General features: G+C 44.2%; 2 protein-coding genes across 4 annotated transcripts in view; both read left to right on the top strand.

The window, feature by feature from the left end:
• MROH8 (maestro heat like repeat family member 8) overlaps positions 1–8677 on the top strand; it is a 71006-nt gene extending 62329 nt beyond the window's left edge. The window contains exons 22-24 of the mRNA XM_003931999.3: positions 598–663; positions 6983–7154; positions 8424–8677. Coding sequence (XP_003932048.3) covers positions 598–663; positions 6983–7131 — 215 coding nt within the window. The 3' untranslated portion in view covers positions 7132–7154; positions 8424–8677. The remainder of the gene's footprint in view (positions 1–597; positions 664–6982; positions 7155–8423) is intronic.
• Positions 8678–11953: 3276 nt separating this feature from the next.
• RBL1 (RB transcriptional corepressor like 1) overlaps positions 11954–25029 on the top strand; it is an 85307-nt gene continuing 72231 nt past the window's right edge. The window contains exons 1-3 of one of the 3 annotated variants that reach the window (XM_074406496.1): positions 12217–12293; positions 14768–14874; positions 20488–20621. In XM_074406496.1, coding sequence (XP_074262597.1) covers positions 20569–20621 — 53 coding nt within the window. In that variant the 5' untranslated portion in view covers positions 12217–12293; positions 14768–14874; positions 20488–20568. Of the gene's footprint in view, positions 12294–14767; positions 14875–20487; positions 20622–25029 lie in introns of all 3 variants that reach the window. The other 2 variants (XM_039479781.2, XM_074406497.1) reach the window with 2 other exon arrangements.

The following is a 25029-nucleotide window of genomic DNA, read 5'->3' as shown; positions in this document are numbered from 1 at the left end:
ATGACCAGTCAGTATTCTCATTTTTATGTAAGTACAGTGTGGGGGTTTTGTGTGTTGGGGGGTATTTGAGACAAGGTCACACTTTGTCATCTAAGTTGAAGCACAGTGACACAATCATGGCTGGCTGCAGCCTCAACATCCTGGGGTCAAGGGATCCTTCTACCCGCCTCAGCCTCTTGAGTATCTGGAACTATAGGTATGTGCCACCATGCCCAGCTAATTTTTTTTTTAAGAGACAAGGTCTTGCTACATTGTCCAGGCTGGTCTTAAACTGGGCTCAAGCAGCCTTCCTGCCTCAGCCTCCCAAAGTGCTGGGATTACAGGCATTAATCACTGTACCCAGCTGTGAGTCACTGCACCCAGCCAATAATCCCCATTCTTTATGAAGATGACCTTGAAAACACTTGTAGGAAAAGATGGCTCTGCTGCCTGTAGGTAACTACCAGGCACCTGGAAGCCCGGGTTTTGGAATCTGCCTAATTATCAGAACGCTGATTCTGCCAGCTGCTTAGATGTCTCAGTGATAAAAAATATTAGATACTCATTTCCAAGAGCAAAAGCCAGATCACAGACTCACTGACTTTATCCTGCGTTTAGGGCTTTTATCGAAGTACATGGATCACAGTGAGCTCAGGATGATGGGTACTGACTGGATAGAGAATGGTAAGTAATAACAGTCCTTGAATTTGGAGTGTACCCATATTTTGGAAGGTATCTGAAGTAGCCACTGTGGGAAGGCCTTATAGCACAGGTGAGACTCAGCTCTAGAAAACGTGGCTTTTATAGCAGGAAAGCTGTTGGTAATTTCAGCTGGATGACAGTCCCATCCCAGTCCAGTTTCCCCTTTAGGAAAGGACATGATCCTATTTGTCTGGAAACTAGCTTTGGTAAATCTTGGGGACAATTCCTGGGCCTCGTCTGTCAGCAGATAAGACTTTACCTAGAGAAGTACTATCTTCTTGTGAAGATAGTACTTCACAAGATATCATGATATCTCACAAGTACCACAGAGATGACTCCAGCACTATTTTCTATAAGCGGTTGTCCTGTAACCCAGGTAGGACTTGGTAAGATGTTTTATAGTCATATTCTTCTTTAATTTTTTTCTGTAATGTTTTTCTTTGAAATTTCCTATTCTGAGAAACAGGCATTCTGTTTTTTGGTTTTATTTTTTAAACGGCATCTTGTTCTGTCACCCAGGCTGGAGTGCAGTGGCCTAATAACAGCTCACTGCAACCTCCACCTCCCAGGTTCAAGCAATTCTCCTGCCTCAGCCTCCCAAGTAGCTGGGATTATAGGCATGCACCACCATGCCTGGTTAATTTTTATATTTTTAGAAGAGACAGGGTTTCATCATGTTCGCCAGGCTGGTCTCAAACTCCTGATCTCAAGTGATTCACCTGCCTTGGCCTCCCAAAGTGCTGGGATTACAGGCATGAACCACCACACCCAGCTGAAACATGCATTCTTTATTACCACTAAGAAGTAGTCCTCTCATTAGAAAATGCCACGTAGCCCGGGCACGGTCGCTCACGCCTGTAATCCCAGCCCTTTGGGAGGCTGAGGCGGGTGGATCACGAGGTCAAGAGATCGAGACCATCCTGGTCAACATGGTGAAACCCCGTCTCTACTAAAAATACAAAAAATCAGCTGGGCATAGTGGCGCGTGCCTGTAATCCCAGCTACTCAGAAGGCTGAGGCAGGAGAATTGCCTGAACCCAGGAGGCAGAGGTTGCGTTGAGCCGAGATCGCGCCATTGCACTCCAGCCTGGGTAACAAGAGCGAAACTCCGTTTCAAAAAAAAAAAAGAAAAGAAAAGAAAAAAGAAAATACCATTTAATGCTGTCTTACAATGCAAAATTATTACTTGCAGAATGCAATCAAAACCCTGAGCAAATTCATTACTTATAAAACAAAAACATAACTGGTGAAACAGCTAGGAGCTAAAGCTTATTTAAGAAAGATCATACCACTTTTCTCTAAGGTCTCTCACAGATATCAGAAGCAAAAAGAAAGGAGGCTGGGTGCAATGGCTCACACCTGTAATCTAGCACTTTGGGAGGCCGAGGTGGGAGGATTACTTGAGCCCAGGAGTTCAAGACCAGCCTGGGCAAAACAGTGTGACCTTGTCTCTACATTTTTTTATTTTTTATTTTTTTTGAGATGGAGTCTCGCTCTATTGTCCAGGCTAGAGTGCAGTGGTGTGATCTCAGCTCACTGCAGCCTCTGCCTCCTTGGTTCAAGTGATTCTCATGCCTCAGTCTCCCGAGTAGCTGGGATTACAGGTGCCCGCCACCATGCCTGGCTAATTTTTGTATTTTTAGTAGAGATGGGGCTTCACCATGTTGGCCAGGCTGGTCCCGAACTCCTTACCTTAGGTGATCTGCCCACCTCAGCCTCCCAAAGTGCCTGGATTACAGGCATGAGCCACTGCACCTGGCTTCTATAATTTTTTTTTTTTTTAATGTGGTCAGTATGGTGTTGTGCACCTGCAGTTCCAGCTACTCAGGAGGCTGAGGGAGGAGAATCACTTGAACCTGGGAGATAGAGTTTGCAGCAAGCCGAGATCATGCCATTGCACTCCAGCCTGGGGACAGACTGAGACTCCATCTCAATAAATAAATAAAAATAAATTTTCTGTGGAACATGTAGACAGACCTCAATGCAAGAAGTGAAAGAAACTATAAACTAGTGAAGCGTTACATTTTGGAAGCAAACAAGATTAATTCAAAGGCAAAACACTGCTTAATAAATAATAAAGCTCCAAACTATGAAGGTCGTAAGCATTTTTGAGATCTTGGAGAATTATACATAAAAAAGAGAACCTGGCCCAGGGCAGTGGCTCACATCTGTAATCCTAGCACTTTGGGAGGCCAAGGTGGGTAGATTTCTTGAGACCAGGAGTTCAAGACCAGCCTTGCCAACATGGCGAAACCCTGTCTCTACTAAAAATACGAAAATTAGCCAGGCATGGTGGCAGGCACCTGTAATCCCAGCTACTCAGGAGGTTTAGACACAAGAACCGCTTGAACCTGCGAGGCATTGGTTGCAGTGAGCCAAGAATGCACCACTGCACTCTAGCCTGAGCAACAGAGTGAGGTCTCAAAAACATTAATTAATTTCAATAAAAATAAAAAAGAGAACATTTTCTAAGTATGATACCAAAGACATATCCATAAAACAAAAGAATGGTAGATTTTTCTACATAAAAATTTTGGAAATCAACTTTGAAAAAGAGAGAAATAGTTAAAAGTGAAATGCAAACAATAATATGGAAGGAAGCATTTGCAACATGATAAAGGGTTAATATCCTTAAAACAAGTTAGAAATTCTCAAAAGAAAAGTGGCAAACAGTATGAATAAGCAGTTCATAGAATAATTACAAGTGGTCAATAAATAGATGAAAGATATTTGATATCACTAGTAATCAGAATTTTGCAAAATAAATCATGATGAGATGCCAGTATGCATTTTTCCTGTCAAAATGGCAAAGATTACCAATTAATAAACTTTGGGCCAGGTACAGTGTAATCCCAGCACTTCGGGAGGCCCCGGTGGGTGGATAACCTGAAATCAGGAGTTTGAGACCAGTTTGGCCAACATGGTGAAACTCCATCTCTACTAAAAATACAAAAATTAGTCAGGTGTGGTGGTGAGCGCCTGTAATCCCAGCTAATTGGGAGGCTGAGGCAGGAGAATCACTTGAACCCAGGAGGCAGAGGTTGCAGTGGGCCAAGATTGCACCACTGCACTCTAGCCTGAGCAACAGAGCAAGACTTCATCTCAAAAAAAAAAAAAAAAAAAAAAATCTCAACTTTGATGTGTTAAGGGAAAACTGACATTACACACTGTGCTTATATGAGCATAAATTTGTATTCATTTATTTTTACTTTATTTCATTTATTGAGATGGAGTCTCTCTCTGCTTAGCCCAGGCTGGAGTGCAGTGACTCAATCTCAGCTCATTGCAGCCTCCGCTTTCTGGGTTCCGGTGATTCTCCTGTCTCAGCCTCCCAAGTAGCGGGGACTACAGGCATCTGCCACCACACCTGGCTAATTTTGTATTTTTAGAAGAGACGGGGTTTCACCGTGTTGGCCAGGCTGGTCTCCAACTCCTGACTCCTGGTGATCCATCTGCCTCAGCCTCTCAAAGTGCTGGGATTACAGGCATGAGTCACCTCACCCAGCCAATGAGCATAAATTTTTAATAGGAAAGTTTGGCAGTATGTACCAAAATCCTTTAAAATAATACTTATTTTATCAGTTCTTTGGTTTTATAGCTGTTTGTTTGTTTGTTTGTTTGAAACGAAGTCTCACTCTGTTGCCCAGGCTGGAGTACAGTGGCATGATCTCGGCTCACTGCAACCTCTGCCTCCCGAGTTCAAGCGATTCTCCTACCTCAGCCTCTTAAGTAGCTGGATTATTGGTGCACACCACCACACCTGACTAATTTTTGTACTTTTAGAAGAGGCGGGGTTTCACCATGTTGGTCAGGCTGGTCTAGAACTCCTGACCTTGTGATCCACCTGCCTCAGCCTCCCAAAGCACTGGGATTACAGGCATGAGCCATCGTGCTGAGCCTGACTAATCAATTCCTATTTAGGAATTTAATCTATGAAAATAGGCAGAAATAGTTACAGGAATGTTCATTTTAGTGTTATTTAGAATAACAAAAGTGGGAAACACTAGATTGAAAACAATAGATAATTAAAGAAATTATAACATATTCATATTGTAGAAATATATACAGGTTGAGCATCCCTAATCAGAAAAATCCAAAATCTGAAAGTTCTCAAACCTGAAACTTCTCGAGTGTTAACATGACATCACAATGGGAAAATTCCACACCTGACCCCATAGAACAAAACACAGCCAAGCCAGGTATAGTGGTTCACTCCTGTAATTCTAGCACTTTGGGAGGCCAAGGCGGGTGGGTCACCTGAGGTCGGGAGTTCAAGACCAGTCTGACCAACATGGTGAAGCCCTGTCTCTAGTAAAAATACAAAAATTAGCCAGGTTTAGTGGTGTGCACCTGTAGTCCCAGCTACTTAGGAGCCTAAGGCAGGAGAATTGCTTAAACCCGGGAGGTGGAGGTTGCAGTGAGCCAAGATCGCCTTATTGCACTCCAGCCTGGGCGACAGAGTGAGACTCTCTTCAAAAAAACAAACAGGCTGGGTGTGGTGGCTCACACCTGTAATCCTGGCACTTTGGGAGGCCAAGGTGGGCGGATCACAAGGTCAGGAGTTCAAGACCAGACTGGCCAGCATGGTGAAATCCCATCTCTACTAAAAAAAAAATACAAAAATTAGCTGGGCATGGTGTTTTGTGCCTGTAATCCCAGCTACTTGGGAGGCTGAGGTAGGAAAACTGCTTGAACTGGGACCCGGAGGCAAAGGTTTCAGTGAGCCAAGATTGTGCCACTGCATTCCAGCCTGGGCTACAGAGCGAGACTCCATCTAAAAAAAAAAAAAAAAAAAACGACAACAACAACAAAAAAGTCAAACTAAAATTATTTAAAATATTTTCTTAAATTACCTTCAGGCTATATGTATAAGGTGTATATGAACGTAAATGAATTTTGTGTTTAGACTTCAGTCCCATCCCCAAGATATCTCATTACATATAGGCAAATCTTCCAAAATCCAAAACCGTCTGATTTCCAAACACTTCTGGTACCAAACATTTTGGATAAGGGATCCTCAACCTGAATAGCCATGAAAAATATTATAGAATAATTTTTATTTTATTTATTTATTTTGAAACAAGATCTTGCTCTGTCACCCAGGCTGGAATGCAGTGGCACAATCTTAGTTCACTGCAACCTCCACCTCCCAGGCTGAAGGGATCCTCCCACCTCAGCCTCCCAAGCAGCTGGGACTATAGGCACAATCCACTACACCTGCTAATGTTTTATTTTTTGATTTTTTTTTTGTAGGGATAGGGTTTTGCCATGTTGCCCAGGCTGGTCTCAAACTCCTGTGTCAAGTGATCCACCTGCCTAGGCTTCCCAAAGTGCTGCAACTACAGGCATGAGCTACTGTGCCCGGCCTAGAATAATTTTTAAATGACTCAGATAAATGATGATGTGGCATCATTAAGTAAAATCAGCAATTGCAATTCCTGGGTCATATGGTTCCATTTGGACAAAAAATAAAAGTATACATATGTAAGTATAAATGTGTAGAAAAAAGACCAGAAAGATATACATTCAAAATGACAGTAGATATTTCTAGATGGTAGGATTATGGGTGACTTTTTTGTGTGTGCTTACACGTAGTTATCTAAATTTTCTACACAGTGAACATGTATTTCTTTTGCAATAAGAAAACATAAAAACTGCCAGGCACAGTGGCTCATGCCTGTAATCCCAGCACTTTGGGAGGCCCAGGTGGGTGGATCACTTGAGGTCAGGAGTTTGAGACCAGCCTGGCCAACATAGCCCATCTCTACTAAAAATACAAAAAATAGCTGGGCGTGGTGGTGGGCACCTTTAATCCTAGCTACTGAGAAGACTGAAGCAGGAGAATCATTTGAACCTCGAAGGCACAGGTTGCAGTGAACAGACTGCATCACTGTACTTCCAGCCTGGGCAAGGGAGGAAGGGAGGGAGGGAAGGAAAACATAAAAAGTAATTTTTTTTTTTAATTAGCGACGTAAGAGTTACATCTAGGACCAACACAGGAACTAAGATGTTAACATTAGACATAGCTTGGGAGGCCTATATAATTTGACTTTAGAAAGACTACTTGGAATGTGATTACTGCAAAGGAGTGAAATGTTTGACAACTCAGAAACCAGCAGGTTTTGTTGATCAAAATTGGAATCCATCCACTGATATATAAACTTTTAGACAGAGACTTAAAAAAACTTGGACCTGCAATCTAAGCTGCTACGGATATGTAAGCTTTTTACTGTCTAGACCTGCGTTCATTTCCATAGATCTCAGGGGCTTTTACCTCCAACCTGCGTTTGCCTACCACTAGATCTGAGAGGCCCGCTGTGTGACCCTGAGCCCTCGCTGTGCATCATCGCCCACCAGACTCTGTTTCTAGTCCAGATGGTGAGGGCCAAACCAAAACCTGAGCAGAGAGAGAGCTGGTTGCGGAAGCTCATGGGCAGGCCCCCTACCTAGAAACACAAGGCAAGTAATGCCAGGTAAAAACAAATCCTTTCAGAAACCACAGAAGCCACTGATGCGCTCCCCAACACCTTTTTTCAGACTTAAAACTGGCAGCATGAAGCCACCGCTACCCATTTAATTACCTCCCACATGTCTTTTGCTTTTAAAACCTTTAAGAAGCTGTAGGAAAGGGCAGTTCTTAGTTTAAAATTGCAAATATAATTTTTAAATCTACAGGGTTTTTGCCTGGGCATGGTGCGTCAGGCCTATAATCCTAGCACTTTGGGAGGTCGAGGCGGGCAGATCACTTGAGATCAGGAGTTCAAGACCAGCCTGGCCAACATTATGAAACCCCATCTACTTAAAATGCAAAAATTAGCTAGGCATGTGGCAGACACCAGTAATCCCAGCACTTGGGAGGCTGAGGCAGGAGAATCACTTGAATGCAGGAAGCAGAGGTTGCAGTGAGCCAAGGTTGCACCACTGCATTCCAGTCTGGGCAATGGAGCGAGAATATGTCTCAAAAAAAAAAAAAAAAAAAAGTTCCCATCTTTTTTTTTTTTTTTTTTTTAATGTAATTTCTTTTAGAGATAGGGTTTCCCTCTGTCACCCAGGTTAGAGTGCAGTGGCGTGATCATAACTTACTAACCTCCAAGTCTGGCCTCCTGCCAAGCCTACTAAGTAGCTGGAACTACAGGCACATACAACCATACCTGCTAAATGGCCCTTCATGCTGTTGTCTCCATCTCAGAAAGCAAGACAACCCTGAACTTCTAGACATGGCTCTTTGTCAAATGGGAAAGACAAAACAGAAACAAGAGCTAACACAAGATGATGACTTCAGGATTTGGCTGTATCTACATCTTTTGCCTCCATTTAAATCATAAACTGGGTTTTATATTGTACACAGTATCTCACTGAATATCAGCACAATTATTTGTTCTGTAAATAGAGATATATTTGGAATTGGCGAATTATGCAGACTAAATATTATGAAGTTTGGAGTATATAGGCCTGGGATCAAATGCCAGCATTATAGCTGACTTTCTGGAAACATTAAAAAAAATAATTAATTTCTCAACTGCAGGTTCATATAAAAAATGGAGATGGTGTTTCCTAACTAAAAGCTTGTTGGAATGTGTAAATGAAAGAACGTATGTAAGAGGTATTGCACAGATGGAGCACAGAGTACATATTTATTGATTGTTAATTCCCCTTCCTCCCCCTTGTACTGGACTCACATCAGGGACTGAGAGCTAGAGATGAATAAGCTAATGTTTTTTTGTTTGTTTCTTGTTTTTTAGAGACAAGATCTTGCAATGTTGTGCAGGCAGGCTAGTCTTGAACTCATGGCCGCAAGTGATCCTCCTGTGGCAGCCTCCCAAAGTGCTGGGATTACAAGCATGTACCATTGTGCCCAGTAGAATTCCAGTTTTGAGAAATAGGTCGAGGACACTTTCAAGAGAGATTCTAAATAAATAATGTTGCAATGTTAGTGGTGTTGACTCTTTTGTCAAGGACTTTGTTTAATTGCCAACAATCTTAAGAATAAAATAACATTTTGGTTTTTGTTTTGAGACAGGGTCTCATCCACCCAGGCTGGATGCAGTGGCGTGATGATGGCTCACTGCAACCTCAGCCTCCTGTGCTCAAGTGATCCTCTCTCTGAGCCTCCCAAGTAGCTGGGACTACAGGCATGCACCACCATGTCCAGCTAATTTTTTTGTATTTTTGGTAGAGACGGGGTTTTGCCATGTTGTCCAGGATAATCTCAAACTCCTGAGTTTAATTAATTCATCCACCTTGGCCTCCCAAAGTGCTGGGATTACAGACGTGAGCTACTATGCCTGGCCAACAATCCATTCTTATAGTTTCATACTTAATGATGTATTTTTGTGAAATCCTTTATGGCCCTGTCTTCTTCATTTTTCTTTCCCTTAAAAACCTCCATGTGGCCAGGTGCGGTGGCTCATGCCTATAATTCCAGCACTTTGGGAGGCCGAGGCAGGCAGATCACGAGGTCAGGGGTTTTAGACCAGCCTGGCCAACATAGTGAAACCCCGTCTCTACTAAAAGTACAAATAGCCAGGCATGGTGGCATGTGCCTGTAGTCCCAGCTACTCAGGAGGCTGAGGCAGGAGAATTGCTGGAACCTGGTAAGAAAGGTTGCAGTGAACCGAGATCACACCACGGCACTCCAGTCCGGGCAACAGAGCGAGATTCTATCTTAAAAAAAAAACAAAAAACAGGCCAGGCATGGTGGCTCACACCTGTAATCCTAGCACTTTGGGAGGTCAAGGCGGGCAGATCACAAGGTCAGGAGTTCAAGACCAGCCTGACCAACACGGTGAAACACCATCTCTACTAAAAATGCAAAAAATTAGCTGGGTGTGGTGGTGCATGCCTGTAATCCCAGCTACTTAGGAGGCAGAGGGAGGAGAATTGCTTGAACCCGGAAGGCAGAGGTTGCAGTGAGCCAAGATCCTGCCACTGCACGCTAGCCTGGGCAACAGAGCAAGACTCAATCTTAAACAAAACCTCCAAGCAAGACAAAAAACTCTCTGAATTGGTGTAATGCTAAATCTGTCCCAATATATTCAAGTTTTCCATTCCTTACTTCTCCCCTTTTTTCCATTTTCTTGATTCCCTCTCCTACAACCGATGTCAGGTCCTCAAATGGCTCTAGGATAGGAACTATTATTTGTTGAGTACTCACTGTCTGCTTTAAGCATAAATGGATAAAAAATTCTTACAAGCAGAAATTTTCTGGGAAAAGAGATTAGTTTGTGCTGGGTGACCACTTTAATAAGTTGCATGTGGAATTGTGGGAAGACCCCAAGAGGCACACTGGACTAATCAGAAGTAGTCACCATCAATCTGATTCTCAGGCTCTTATTTGGTTGAAGAATATACACAGAGAACCAGAGCTGAGCTATCTAGGGCAGTGGAGGGACATCTTGGAGGTAATATGGAAAAAAAGAAAGGAAATGGGACAACTGGCAGGTCAAGAATGGAAATGTCTAATGGTTAACTGCATTAAGGGTTTTTGTTTGTTTGTTTTTGAGACTGAGTCTTACTCTCTTGCCCAGGCTGGAGTGCAGTGGTGAGATCTCGGCTCACTGCAACCTCTGTCTTCCCGGTTCAAGCGATTGTCCTCCTGCCTCAGCTTCTGGGACTACAGGCGGACATCACCATGCCCAGCTAATTTTTGTATTTTTAGTAGAGATGGGGTTTTGCCATGTTGGCCAGGCTGGCCTTGAACTCCTGGCCTCAAGTGATCTACCCATCTCAGCCTCCCAAAGTGCTGGGATTACAGGTGTGAGCCACCATGCCCCACCCCCATTTCCCCAATTCTTTGATATCTGGTTCAAGTATTCTTAGCTATTATCTTTTAGCTAGTGATTTGAATGAAGTGTTTCACTTTTTTAAAACATTGGGGTTACCACTAAATAAAAAATTGAGTTTGTATTTTTCTAAATTAAAGGGGAATAAAGCAGCCACAAGGAATCACAAGTATGACTACCGGTAGGGTGAGAAAGGGGAGAGGAGCAAATGAAGGCAGAGTTAGACCCTTAGTGCCTTACAGGCTAGGACAAGGAGCTTGGCTTAACCCTGAAAGAAATGGGGAGTCGGCTGGGCGCGGTGGCTCACGCCTGTAATCCCAGCACTTTGGGAGGCCGAGGCGGGTGGATCACAAGGTCAAGAGATCGAGACCATCCTGGTCAACATGGTGAAACCCCGTCTCTACTAAAAATACAAAAAAGTAGCTGGGCATGGTGGCGTGTGCCTGTAATCCTAGCTACTCAGGAGGCTGAGGCAGGAGAATTGCCTGAGTCCAGGAGGCGGAGGTTGCGGTGAGCCAAGATCGCGCCATTGCACTCCAGCCTGGGTAACAAGAGCGAAACTCCGTCTCCAAAAAAAAAAAAAAAAAGAAAGAAATGGGGAGTCGCTGCAACATTTTCAAACTTTTGGATTTTTTGACAATTGAATAGCTTCTGATTGGTTGCAAAAACAACCAATCAGAGGCTAGGGTGAAGTTACAAAGTTATACTTCTATGCAAATGAAGACTCTACCGCAATTAGTCTGATTGGTTGTGGGCAGCAACTATTCAGAGACTGGAGTTAAGTTACAAAGTTGCAAACGAAGACTGGCAAGCACTCAGTGTGATTTGTTGCGGACAGTTTCCCATCTGCCATGCAGAAAATGTCCAACGAAATAGCCTCTGGTCATTTTGTTACTTAGGAATAGAAAGTTGGAGTTTCCCTTTCAATTGTGTTTTAGAAAGTCACGTGAACCAGCCATAGGTTCCCTGCCTCCAGACCCTATTCTCCTGCCTCATTACTGCAGTCCTCTCTGCTCGCCTCGTGTGACTAACACAAGGTCAGGATCCGTCCCCTAATAGCCCTCACCAGTCCTTCCCCTCGGTCATTTAGAGAACCGCTCACTGGGCACTGGGACGCTGGGGAGAGTCCCAAGAGCCCCTCTTCGTCCAAGGGCTACTTTTTCTCTAAAAAGGAGCCTGAGGCAGGAGAAACAGTGACAAACCCAGGGCCCATGGATAAAGGAGGCATCTCACTATGCTGCACAAGGCCACCTCGCAGTAGGCATACCAGCCCTACCCAAACCCAAGAGCCTAACCAGGGAGACCGGCAGGCTGCGGGCTTCATCTCCCAGGAGATGGACTACACCTCCCAGCAGGCTCTGCGCGCAGGCTGCGGATCCCTCCGCTCTTTTTTCGCTCCGCCGGCTGGGCCCCCAGCGATCCGCCAAGGGCCAAGGCCAGGTCAATCAGGATCTGTGGTCCGTCTTCTTATCACATTTCCAGAGAGGGAAGGCTAGGAGCTCCGGAGGAAAAACGGACTTTTTTTGAGGAGAAAAGCGGAGGCGGACGGTGGAAGACAAGGGTCCCCGCAGTCACCGATTTTCGCGCGCTTTGGCGCAGGTGGTTGTGGGTAGCTCGTCGGAGAGAGAGAAAGAAGTCGGGGGCTGCCGCGCGCCGCCCGCGGGGACTGAAGAGATGTTCGAGGACGAGCCCCACACCGAGGGGGCGGCGGTGGTCGCCGCAGCCGGGGAGGCGCTACAGGCGCTGTGCCAGGAGCTGAATCTGGACGAAGGGAGCGCGGCCGAAGCCCTGGACGACTTCACCGCCATCCGAGGCAACTACAGCCTAGAGGTGAGCGGCGGCAGGTGGGACCGCCGGACCCGACCCTCGCCAGGCCCCACCCCCGCCCCGCCCCGCCCCCTCCCCGGCCTATGGGGTGGTGGGAGTTTCCCCACCGAGGAGGGTCGCTGCGCAGCCTGACGCCGAGGGGCGGGAAGGCTGGGTGTAACTCAGCCAATCCACCCATTACTTTGAGGCGGGAAACTGAAGCCCCAAACAAGGAGCGGCCTAGGTCCCGCGCCGCTCCGACCCCAGGCTTCCTGACCACGCTTCCCTCTACCCCGCCGAGCGCCACAAAGGTCGTGGTGCTGCCCTTAAATAGGTAAGAACAAATATAATGGTAAAAGCGAAAATGAATTGGCGCGCCAAGACACCACTGCTCAGAACTTTAAATGGACCCTCCCACTCCGTTCCGTCGGAACCCCTTCTGCGGTCCTCATTCCACGCAGGAGGAAGCCGACAGGTTCCTCTTAAGTTAACCGAGCGGCTTAACCGCAGACGGGCTAAGCTGCGGGTCCGGGGTCACACGGACTTACTCACGGAGCCAGACCCAGAGCCTGAGCCGTTTAGTCTCCACCCTCTGCTTCACCAGGGTGGATCTGCTGGTCGCTTTGCAGCAGCTTGATCATAGCCAATGTGCACACGAAGCTGATCTCAGCCCCGCGTTTCCTCCTCCATCAGAGCATTGTCCTGATGCTTCCTATCAGTGTCTGGCTCTGAAAAAAATAAACGTCAGTTATAATTACTCGATTTTCCTCATCATTCTTGCATTTTATCCTCACAACAGCCCTGCGAACATGGCATACCAATGAATACGAGACCCACTTTCCAGGTGGTAATAGCAAGGCCCAGAAGGTTGTTTTGCCCAGGGTTATTCTAATATAGAAACCCAGGCTGGGGGTGGTGGCTCATGCCTGTAGCCCAACGCTTGGGGAGGCTGAAGGCCGGGAGGGCGGATCACTTGAGGGCAGGAGTTAGAGACCAACCTGGGCAACACAGTGAAACTGTCTTTACTAAAAGTACAAAAATCAGCTGGGCGTGGTGTGATTACCCTGTAATCACAACTACTCAGGAGGCTTAGGCAGGAGAATCGCTTGAACCCAGGAGGCGGACGCCACAGTGAACAACAGAGACCACGCCACTGCACTCCAGCCTGGGTGACAGAGCAAGATTGTCTCAAAAAAAAAGAAAGAGCGCCGGGCGCGGTGGCTCAAGCCTGTAATCCCAGCACTTTGGGAGGCCGAGGCGGGTGGATCACGAGGTCGAGAGATCGAGACCATCCTGGTCAACATGGTGAAACCCCGTCTCCACTAAAAGTGCAAAAAATTAGCTGGGCATGGTGGCACTTGCCTGTAATCCCAGCTACTCGGGAGGCTGAGGCAGGAGAATTGCCTGAATCCAGGAGGCGGAGGTTGCGGTGAGCCGAGATCGCGCCATTGCACTCCAGCCTGGGTAACAAGGGCGAAACTCCGTCTCAAAAAAAAAAAAGAAAAAAGAAAGAGGTCAGGCCCGTTGGCTCAGCCCTGTAACCCTAGCACTTTTGGAGGCCGAGGTGACTGGATTGCCTGAGCTCAGGATTTCAAGACCAGCCTGGGCAACATGGTGAAATGCTGTCTCTACTGAAAAAAATACAAAAACTTAGTGGGCGTGGCAGCATGTGCCTGTAGTCCCAGCTACTTGGGAGGCTCAGACAGGAGAATTGCTTGAACTGGGGAGGCAGAGGTTGGAGTGAGCTAAGATCCTGCCACTGCACTCCAGTCTGGGCAACAGAGCGAGACTTTGCCTCCAAAAAAAAAAAAAGAAAAGAAAAAGTAAGAAACTCAGGCAAGCATAAGGCCAGTGTAGACAGAATGGTGATAGAGTGTTTTCGTGTAGCACTCCAGTGGCCTCATGTTCAAAGGCTTTCATGTATCAAGAGGACTGGACCCATGCCCAGGGCACATCACTGACTCACCACCCAGCAAAATAGAGTTGGAAATGTTGACTGTTTGTGTGTCTGTATGTGAAGGAAAAGTACCTGAAAAAGACTCATGTGTCTTCAGGACTGGATAGACTGCGTGAAGGACAATGGTCCACATCTGTGTGTGGCATGACTGGAAAGCTGTGGAAAGAATAAGAAAGTAGGGGAGATTAGAATGAATGGCCTCTCAGTTGAAAACAATTGATTTTTGAAAGGCTGAGAAAGCATTTCTGACATCCAAGGTCTCATTTGGTCTCTCCTGCAGAAGGTCTGTCATTGAATAAGCATTTACTGTGTCAAACTACAGTCATGGCATGTACCTGTTTCAGATTCTTGAATATAACAAGCTTGTTCCCAGTTTTGTGCTTTATCCATGCTTTTCCCTCTGCCTGGTCCTCTCACCAACACCAAGAAAGGTTGAAGAGCTAAATATCTAGGTAGGCAGAGTTGAATATGACATCTTTAATGTTTGCTTTATTTATTTATTTATTTTTTCTTTCTTTCTTTCTTTTCTTTTTTTCCTTAGAAACAGGGTCTTGGCCAGGCACAGTGGCTCATGCCTATAATCCCAACAGTCATAATGAGTCAGAATCAAGCCAGGGGCCTTATCCCACACAAAACTGGGAAGCCAAGGTGAGCAGAACACCTGAGGTCAGGGGTTCAAGACCAGCCTGGCCACCATGGTGAAACCCCGTCTCTACTAAAAATATAAAAATAGCCAGGTGTAGTGACATACACCTGTAATCTGAGCTACTTGGGAGGCCGAGGCAGGAGAATCAATTAAACCTGGGAGGTGGAGGTTGCAGTGAGCCAAGATCGTGCCATTACGCTCCACCCTTCACAACAAGAGTGAAACTCCATCTGAAAAATAAATAAATAAATAAAAAATAAAACAACACAAAAACAAAACAGGGTCTTACTCTTTTGCCCAGGCCTGGAATGCAGTGGCATAATCATAGCTCACTGTAAACTCACACTCCTGGGCTCAAGTGATCTTCCTGCTTCAGCCTCCCTAGTAGCTGAGACTATTGGCATGCACCACTGTGCTCAGCTAATTTTTCAATTTTTTGTGGAGACAGTATCTGACTATGTTGCCTGAGCTGGTCTTGAACTGGTCTCAAGTGATTGTTCTGCCTCAGTCTCCCAGAGCGTTGGGATTACAGGCATGAGCTACAGTGCCTAGCCCAATGTTTGCTCTAGAAAGCACAAATAGGATGGACATGGTGGTTCATGTCTGTAATCCCAGCATTTTGGGAGGCTGAGGCAGGGGGATCACCTGAAGTCAGTAGTTTGAGATCATCCTGGGCAACATGGCAAAACCATATCTCCACTAAAAATATAAAAATTAGCTGGGTGTGGTTGTGTACGCCTGTAATTCCAGCTACTCAGGAGGCTGAGGCAGGAGAATCACTGGAACCCAGGAGAACAGGGTCTGTGGTGAGCCGAGATTGCACCACTGTACTTTAGCCTAGGCAACAGAGGAAGACTCCGTCTCAAAAAAAAAAACCCGACAAATGTATGAACTGAAATTTTGTGTTTATTCTATCCAGTGTTTTATTTTCCTTCTCTTTTTTTAAAATCAATTTTTGTTGAAAGGTATTTGGAGTAGTCATTTTTATATATTTCAGATGCTTCCTAAGAAGTCTTTCTCTGGCCGAGCACAGTGACTCATGCCTGTAGTCTCAGCACTTTGGGAGGCTGAGGCAGGTGGATTGCGAGGTCAGGAGATTGAGACCATCCTGGCCAACATGGTGCAACCATGTCTCTACTGAAAATGTGAAAATTAGCTGGGCTTGGTGGCAGGCACTTGTAGTCTCAGCTACTCTGGAGGCTGAGGCTGGAGAATCACTTGAACCCAGGAGGCGGGGGTTGCAGTAAGCCAATATCATACCACTGCCCTGCAGCCTGGCAACATAGCAAGATTCTGTCCCCAAAAAAAAAAAAAGTCTTTCTTTAATCCCTACCCATCTCTACTCTAACTGACAAGCTCCTGCTCACACTTTTAGTGATTTACAAATTTTGTCATCTTTTGTGAGGCCTTCCCTAAACTTCCCTTCCCTGTCAAAATCAGTTACTCACTACACTATATTCTCCTCCAGTGCTTTATCTTCAATTCTTACAGCTTCTAAATCTAACCCAATTACAAATAACAGTATCTGTTCATCATCTTAGCTCCAGACCTATGAGATCAGACACTATTTTTATATTTCTAAGGCCTGACAAATTGGCCTTAGAAATACAAAAAACAGTTTCTGATCTCATAGAATTCATAGAATTTTATGAAATAGGATTTTATAAAATAGAATTGTATTCTATTTTATTCTCATGTAATAAAATAGTTGACTTTTTTAAGGAAAGAAAAACAGGCCAGGCACAGTGGCTCACCCCTATAATCCCAGCACTTTGGAAGGCTGAGACAGGAGGATCCCTTGAATCCAGGAGTTCAAGACCAGCCTGGGCAACATAGTGAGGCCCTATCTCTACAAAAAATAAAATAGACTGGGCATGGTGGGTCACATCTGTTATCCCAACATTTTGGGAGGCTGAGGCAGGTGGATCATTTGAGCCCAGGAGTTTGAGACCAGTTTGGGCAACATGGCAAAACCCCACCTCTACAAAAATTAGCTGGGTGTGGTGGTGTGTGCCTTAAGTCCCAGCTACTCTGGAGGCTAAGGTGGGGGGATTCCTTGAGCCTCGGAGATTGAGGCTGCAGTGGCCCTGATTGCACCACTGCACTCCAGCCTGGGTCAACAGAGTAAGACCTGTTTTGAAAAGTAAAATCGTCTGGGTGCAGTGGCTCGTACCTGTAATCCTAGTACTTTGGGAGGCCGAGGCAGGCGAATTTCTTGAGGTCAGGAGTCCGAGACCAACCTGGCCAACACAGTGAAACCCCATCTCTACTAAAAATACAAAAATTAGCTGGGCAGCCAGAAGCAGTGGCTCACGCTTTTAATCCCAGCACTTTGGGAGGCTGACGCAGGTGGATCACGAGGTCAGGAGTTCAAGACCAGCCTGGCCAACACCATAAAACAACTGCACTCCAGCCTGAGTGACAGAGCTAGACTTTGTCTCAAAAAAAGGAAAAACAAGAATTAATTGGGCATGGTGGCAGGTGCCTATAATGCCAGCTACTTGGGCGGCTGAGGCAGGAGAATCACTTGAACCCGGGAAGCAGAGGTTGCAGTAAGCTGAGATTGCATTATTGCACTCCATCCTAGGAAACAAGAGTGAGACTTCGTCTCAAAACAAACAAACAAAAAAAAGTAAAATAAAAATCAGTGTATCTTTTATGTCTAAAAAAAAATCAAAATGATAATTTTAGGTCTTATATTTTCACCATTTTGCTAGAATTTTTATTTGGTATACTGTATCCAAAGGTTCCGTAATACTTGGATGCTATTCCCTAACCATTTTCTTTTTCTTTTTCGAGACAGGGTTTCGCTCTGTCCCCCAGGCTGGAGTGCAATGGCACAATCAGGGCTCACTGAAGCCTCAACCTCCCTGGCTTCAAACACTTCTCCCATCTTAGCCTCCAGAGTAACTGGGACTACAGGCTCATGCCACCACGTCCTGCTAGTTATTTTGTATTTCGTAGAGATAGGCTTTTGCCGTGTTACCCAAGCTAGTCTCAAACCCCTGAACTCAAGTAGTCCACCCACACCAGCCTCCCAAAGTGCTGGGACTACATGCATAAGTCACCGCAACCAGCCCCTATTCCCAAACAATTCATTAATTAAAGGCTCTAAAAATATTCATCCTTAAGCTTACCTGCCTCATTTAGTGCTTTGAGAAAATAAGACTTCGTAGTCCTTCAAGGTAGGAACATTGGGTTTATCGAGGGCCACCCATTTCTATCCATTTCTTTTAGATTATTTCAAGAAGTCTTTTTATCAGTCTTTTTATCCTTCTAGGGTTTGGTCTTAAAGAGAATCTGTGGAACAGTGAATAATAGCCCTGTTATGTTGTGCTATGAGATTACATCTGTCATTTTTTTTTTTTTTTTTTTTTTTAAATAGGGTCTTGTTCTTTCACCCGTGCTGGAGTCCAACAGGTCAATCACAGCCCTTAACCTTCTGGCTCAAACAATCCTCCCATCTCAGTTCCCCAAGTAGCTGGCACTATAGGCATGTGCCACATGCCCGGCTAATTTTTTCCACTGTGTTTCCCAGGCTGATCTTGACCTCTTGAGCTCAAGCAATCCTCTGCCTCAGCCTTCCAAAGTGCTAGTATTATGAGCATGAACCACTGTGCCTGTCATTTATCTGTAATTCTTAATTCTTAAACTGCACCTATTGTATTTCGGCAATGAAGTCATGAAGTGATTCTGGCTTGGAGATTTCTCAAGTCTAATGCAGAAAATTGTTGAATTCCCAAATGTCACCTTTTTTGTAGCATTGTATAATTGAAATATATGCTAATATGGAGAGCCATGCTTACTACAGTCACATGCTGCAAAACATTTCAGTCAGTGATGGACCACACATACCACATACTTTATTTTTGCTGTATCTTTTCTGTGTTTAGATACACAAATAATTACCATTGTGTTGTATTTGCCAACAGTATTCAGTATAGTAACATGTTCCACAGGTTTGTAGCCTAGAAGCAATAAGCTGTACCATCTAGCCTAGGTTTAGTAGGCTATGCGATGATGTTTGCACAACGAAATTGCCTAATATTGCATTTCTCAGAATATATCCCTGTCATTAAGCAATGCATGACTATATTTTAAAGATGACATGTTTTGGGGTAAATAATTCCCCAAATTTTTACCTAAAAAAAATGACAGTCTCCTTTATGTTGCACAAGATTAGTATGAATTTTTTATGTGTGACTCTGTTGCCAACTTTTTACTTCCTTCTTGCCTTTCCCTGCCAAACTTGTTAAAGAGAAAAATAAAAACGGTAGAAAGAAACTTCAGGATCATCAAGGCCATTTCTTAAATTGAGAAAGTCATGCTGACAAATTTTAAGATAACTTTTCTGATAATTCAGTCATGCTTCCCTTAAAGGCAGGGACACATTCTAAGAAATGCAACATTAGGTGATTTTGTTGTGTGAACTTCATAGACTATACTTATGCAAACCTAGATAGCATAGCCTACTACATACCTAGGCTGTGTAATGTAGCCTATTGCTCTTGGGCTGCAAACCTGTTCAGCATATTTTTGTACTGAATACGGTAGACAACTATAATGTTAAGTATTTGTGTATCTAAACGTAAGAGAAGTACAGTAAATTATAATTTTTTTTTTTGTATAGAACACTTAGAACATACAGTATTATAATCTTGTTTTTTTTTTTTTTTTGGAGCTGAACAAAGTGTCCCTGTGTTGCCCAGGCTAGAGTGCAATGGCACAATCTCTGCTCACTGAAGCCTCTGCCTCCCATGTCCAAACGATTCTGCTTCAGCCTCCTGAGTAACTGGGACTATAGGCACATGCCACCACACCTAGCTAATTTTTTGTATTTTTAGTAGACACAGAGTTTTGTTATGCTGGCCAGGCTGGTCTTGAACTCCTGGCCTTAAGTGATATGCCTGCTCTGGCCTCCCAAAGTGCAGGGATTACAGGTGTGAGCCACCATGCCCAGCCAGTATTATAATCTTAAGTGACTACCATTGTATATGTGGTTCACTGTTGACCAAAATGTTGTTCTGTGGCATATGCCTATATTAGATTTGGCATTTAGGTGAGAGACTTACCTTTTTTTTTTAAAGACAGGGTCTCGCCTCAGTTACCTATGCTGGAATGTAGTGACGCAAACATAGCTCACTGCAGTCTTGAACTCCTGCACTTAAGCAATCCTCTTGTCTCAGCCACCCAAGTAGCTGGGACTGCAGGCAAGCACCACCATGCCTCGCTGATTTTTTTATTTTAATTTTTAGAGTCAGGGTCTCACTACATTGCCCTGGCTAGTCTTGAACTCCTGGCCTCAAGTAATACTCCCATCACAGCCTCCCGAGTCACTGGGATTACAAACATAAGCCACCAAGCCAGGTTTTTTCTTTAGATTAATATTAATTTAGCATGCTATAGTTGCAAAAACAGAACTAAGAGTAAGGAGTTTTATACTCATTGCTGCAACTAACAGCTTTGTGACCTTGGGCAAATGTCTTCACTTCTCTGGCCCTTTGTCTACATAAGGAAAATTGAGACCAGACAATTCTACATATCTTTTGTTTCTAGAATTCAAGCATTTTAACATAGTATTATATCTGTTTTGCTGTTTGTCTTTTGCTTGCCAGGGAGAAGTTACACACTGGTTGGCATGTTCATTATATGTTGCATGCCGCAAAAGCATTATTCCCACGGTTGGAAAGGGTATCATGGAAGGCAACTGTGTTTCACTCACAAGAATACTACGTTCAGCTAAATTAAGGTAAACCACTTTGATGTTTTCAAATGTTGTTATGTAAGCTATAAATTTTAGAATCAGTTTTCTCGTATTTTGAAATCATTCGACTTCATTTAATTCTTTTTTTTTTTTTTTTTTTTTTTCTTTTCCTGAGATGGAGTTTCGCTCTTTTTGCCCAGGCTGGAGTACAATAGCACCATCTTGGCCCACTGCAACCTCCACCTCCTGGGTTCAAGCCATTCTTCTGCTTCAGCCTCCCAAGTAGGTGGGATTACAGGCGCCTATCACCATGCCTGGCTAATTTTTTTATTTTTAGTAGAGATGGGATTTCACCGTGTTGGCCAGGCTAGTCTTGAACTCTTGACCTCAGGTGATCTGCCTGCCTCAGCCTCCCAAAGTGCTGGGGTTACAGGCATGAGCCTGTAAAAAGGCGCCTGGCTTTTTTTTTTTTTTTTGAGATGGCGTCTCACTGTGTCACCCAGGCTGGAGTGCAGTGATGCAATCTTGGTTACTGCAACCTCTGCCTCCCAGGTTCAAGTGATTCTTGTGCCTCAACCTCCCTAGTAGCTGGGATTACAGGTGTACATCACAACGCCCAGCTAATTTTTTGTAGTTTTGTAAATAGAAATGGGGTTTTACCATGTTCATCAGGCTGGACTCAAACTCCTGACCTCAAATGATTTGCCTGCCTGGGCCTCCCAAAGTGCTAGGATTACAGACGTGAGCCACTGCATGCCATCATTTAATTATTAATTTGTTATAACATAGATAATCCTTTCCCAATTTTCATATTCTTTCTCTGCCTTTCCTAAATTCTGCTAGAAACCTCTGTTAAATCTCTCTCTCTCTCTCTTTTTTTTTTTTTTTTTCTGAGACAAGGTCTCACTTTGTCACCCAGGCTGGAGTGCAGTATCGAGATCTTGGCTCACTGCAACCTCTGCCTTCTAAGCTCAAGCAATCGTCCCACCTCAGCCTCCTGAATAGCTGGGACTACAGGTGCATTTTACCACACCCAGATAATTTTTGTATTTTTAGTAGAGACAGGGTTTCACCATGTTGGGCAGGCTAGTCTCAAACTCTTGCCTCAAGTGATTTACCCGCCTCTGCCTCCCAAAGTGCTAAGATTACAGGCATGAGCCATGACACCCAGCCTTCCCCAAAATGTTTTTAAGTGGATTTTTAATGCTAAAAGAGCAGTTACCCCAGTGTGTTTATTCAAATAAACAAAAATGTCAAATTACATGATTTGCTTTGACTTAGAATAATTTGGGCTGTTTTCAACATTTCAACTTAAATATAATTTTATTTTTTTTTAACTTTTATTACTATTATTATTTGAGACAAGATCTATTGCCCAGGCTAGAGTACGGTAACATGATCTTGGCTCACTGCAACCTCTGCCTCCCAGATTCAAGCAATCCTCCTACCTCACCCTCCCGAATAACTGGGACTACGGGTGTGTGTCACCATGCCCAGCTAATTTTTGTGGCTCTTTTTTTTTTTTTTTTTTTTTTTAAGAGATGGGGTTTCACCATGTTCTGCAGGCTGATCTCCAAGTCCTGAGCTCAGGAGATCCACCCACCTTCGCCTCCCAAAGTGCAGGGATCACAGGCGTGAACCACCACACCTGGTCCCATCTCTGGATTATACCTAATACAATGTAAATACTGTGTAAGTAGTTGTTACACTGTATAGTTTAGAGAATAATCACAAGAAATAAAGTTGGTACATGTTCAATATGGACAAAAATCATCCTTTTTTTCCAAATATCTTTTGTTATGTGGTTGATTGAATCCGTGGATGTGGAACTCACAGACACGGAGAGTCAACGTGTGTGTGTGTGTGTGTGTGTGTGTGTGTGTGTGTGTATGGTGGCAGCGGTGGTGGTGGTGGTGGTGGGGTAAAATATACGTAACATAAAATTCGTAAAATTGACTATTTTTAAGTTCGGTGACATTATGTACCTTTACCTTCACTTTGTTCAATCATCACCACCACCATCTCCTGAACTTTCTTACCTTCCCAAACTATACCCATTAAACAGTAACTCAGCTGCTTAGCAGTTGTCTGGCCCAGCTCAGCCTCGGTAAACTGTGCTGTGCTCTGCTCCATTAAGGTGCAGGGCTGACCCTATCAGCACCAGCAGGGGACATGGCTGGCCCCAGCCTGAGGAGGAGGAAAAGAAGGAGGTAGGCAGGTCCCTGGGGGTTCTGCTTGTGGTGTTCTTGTCCCTATGTCCCTGCATTGTCCCTTAGCAAGACAGAAACCTTATGACCCTGGCCCAGCCAGACTACTTTTTAGTCTCTACAAAAAAATTTTACAAAGAATGTTAGTGAGGTGTGGTGATATGCACCTGTAGTCGCAGCTATCTTGGGAGGCTGAGGCAGGAGGATCACTTGAGTCCAGGAGTTCAGACTATAGTGAGCTTTGATCATGCCACTATACTCTAGCCTATGTAACAGAGCAAGATCCGTCTCAAAAAAGAAAAAAAAAAAGTACTTCAAGCCCAGCATCTAAAAATCTCAACTGGCTGACCCATGGACTCAAAAACTAAGTGTCTATATCCCAGATAAATTGTATAACATCACTAAGTTAATGTCTGTTACAAAGACCCAAATAAAAGATTGGCTAAACAGCTGGTTTAGATCTTGGGAAACTTGATAACAAAAAAATGTTACTTACTCTAATAATCTAATCATTTGTTTGTCTACACTGCTGTTATGGCATTTGTTTTAGGAGTGTTTTTTTTTTTCTTTAATTTTTTTTTTTTTTTTTTTTTTGCCTGGCCTGAAACGGTCTCTGTGGCTTCAGCTAGAATGTAGCGATGCCATCTCTGCTCATTGCAGTCTCTACCTCCTTGGCTCAGTTGATCCTCCCACCTCACCCTTCCAAGTAGCTGGGACTTAACAGGTGCACACCACCATGCCAGGCTAGTATTTGTAGTTTTTTGTTTTCTTTTGTTTTGTTTTTTGTAGAGATGGGGTTTCACCATGTTGCCCAGGCTGGTCTTGAACTTCTGAGCTCCAGAGGTCTGCCTGCCTTGGCCTCCTGAGGTACTGGGATTATAGGCATGAGCCACCGCACCTGGCTGCATTTGTTTACAGTTAAGTCAAGGCACAACTGCAAAGCCTGGAATAATGATTGCTCAAAGAATTGCTTTCACTGAAGAGAATGAGACATATTCTCACTCTGTCTTGCTCTGTCTCCCAGGCTGGAATGCAGTGCATGATCTTGGCTTACTGCAACCTCTGCTTCCTGGTTTCAAGTGATTCCCCTGCCTCAGCCTCCTGAGTAGCAAGGACTAGAGGCGCGTGCCACCACACCCGGCTAATTTTTTGTATTTTTAATAGAGGTTGGGTTTCATCATATGAGCTAGGATGGTCTTGATCTTCTGACCTTGTAATCCACCCACTTTGGCCTCCCAAAGTGCTGGGATAACAGGAGTGAGCCACCATGCCTGGCCTCTTCTGTGGGTCCTAAAGAGGCTATACATATGGAAGACTTCTGTATTGTATAAAAATTAGGCCAGGTATGGTGGCTCATGCCTATAATCACAGCACTTTGGGAGGCCAAGGCAGGTGGATCACCTGAGGTCAGGAGTTTGAAACCAGCCTGACCAAAATGGAGAAACCCCATCTCTACTAAATATACAAAATTGGCCAGGCGTGGTGGTGCATGCCTGTAATCCCAGCTACTCAGGAGGCTGAGGCAGGAGTATCACTTGAACCTGGGAAGTGGAGGTTTTGGTGAGTCAAGATCAAGCCATTGCACTCCAGCCTGGGCAGCAAGAGCGAAACTCCGTCTCAAAAAAAAAAAAAAATTAGCCAAGCATTGTGGCACGTGCCTATAATCTCAGCTACTCAGGAAGCTAAGGCAGGAGAATTGCTTGAACCTGGGAGGTGGAGGTTGCAGTGAGCCGAGATCATGCCACTGCACTCCAACCTGGGAGACAGAACGAGATTCCAACTCAAAAAAAAAAAAAAAGTACATATTAATACTTCTAACATATTTACTGCAACATTTTTGGAGTAGTGTTGTGGGAGGTTTTTATAATAGCCTTATTGAGATATTACCACATACCATATAATTCATCCATTTAAACTATACAGTTGCATGCTTTTTTGTATTTTCAGAGTTGTGAAATCCGTTTTAGAACATTTCATCACCCTCAAAAGGAAGCCCTGTTAGCATTCACTTTTTATTACAACCCCCACACCTACCTCTTGGTAACCATTGATCTAACTTCTGTCTCTATATAGAGTGTTCTCTTCTGGACATTTTATATAAATGGAATCACATAATATGTGGTCTTCTGTGTTGGCTTCTTTGATTTAGGATAATGGTTTCAAGGTTCATCCATGATGCAGCATGTATCATCAGTTCTTTTTATGGTTGAATAATATTCTATTGCATAGATATATCACATTTGTTT

The sequence above is a fragment of the Saimiri boliviensis genome, chromosome 9, assembly GCF_048565385.1.
Source record: "Saimiri boliviensis isolate mSaiBol1 chromosome 9, mSaiBol1.pri, whole genome shotgun sequence".
In the NCBI taxonomy this organism is placed as follows: Eukaryota; Metazoa; Chordata; class Mammalia; order Primates; family Cebidae; genus Saimiri; species Saimiri boliviensis.
This window is presented reverse-complemented; position numbering and strand designations above follow the sequence as displayed.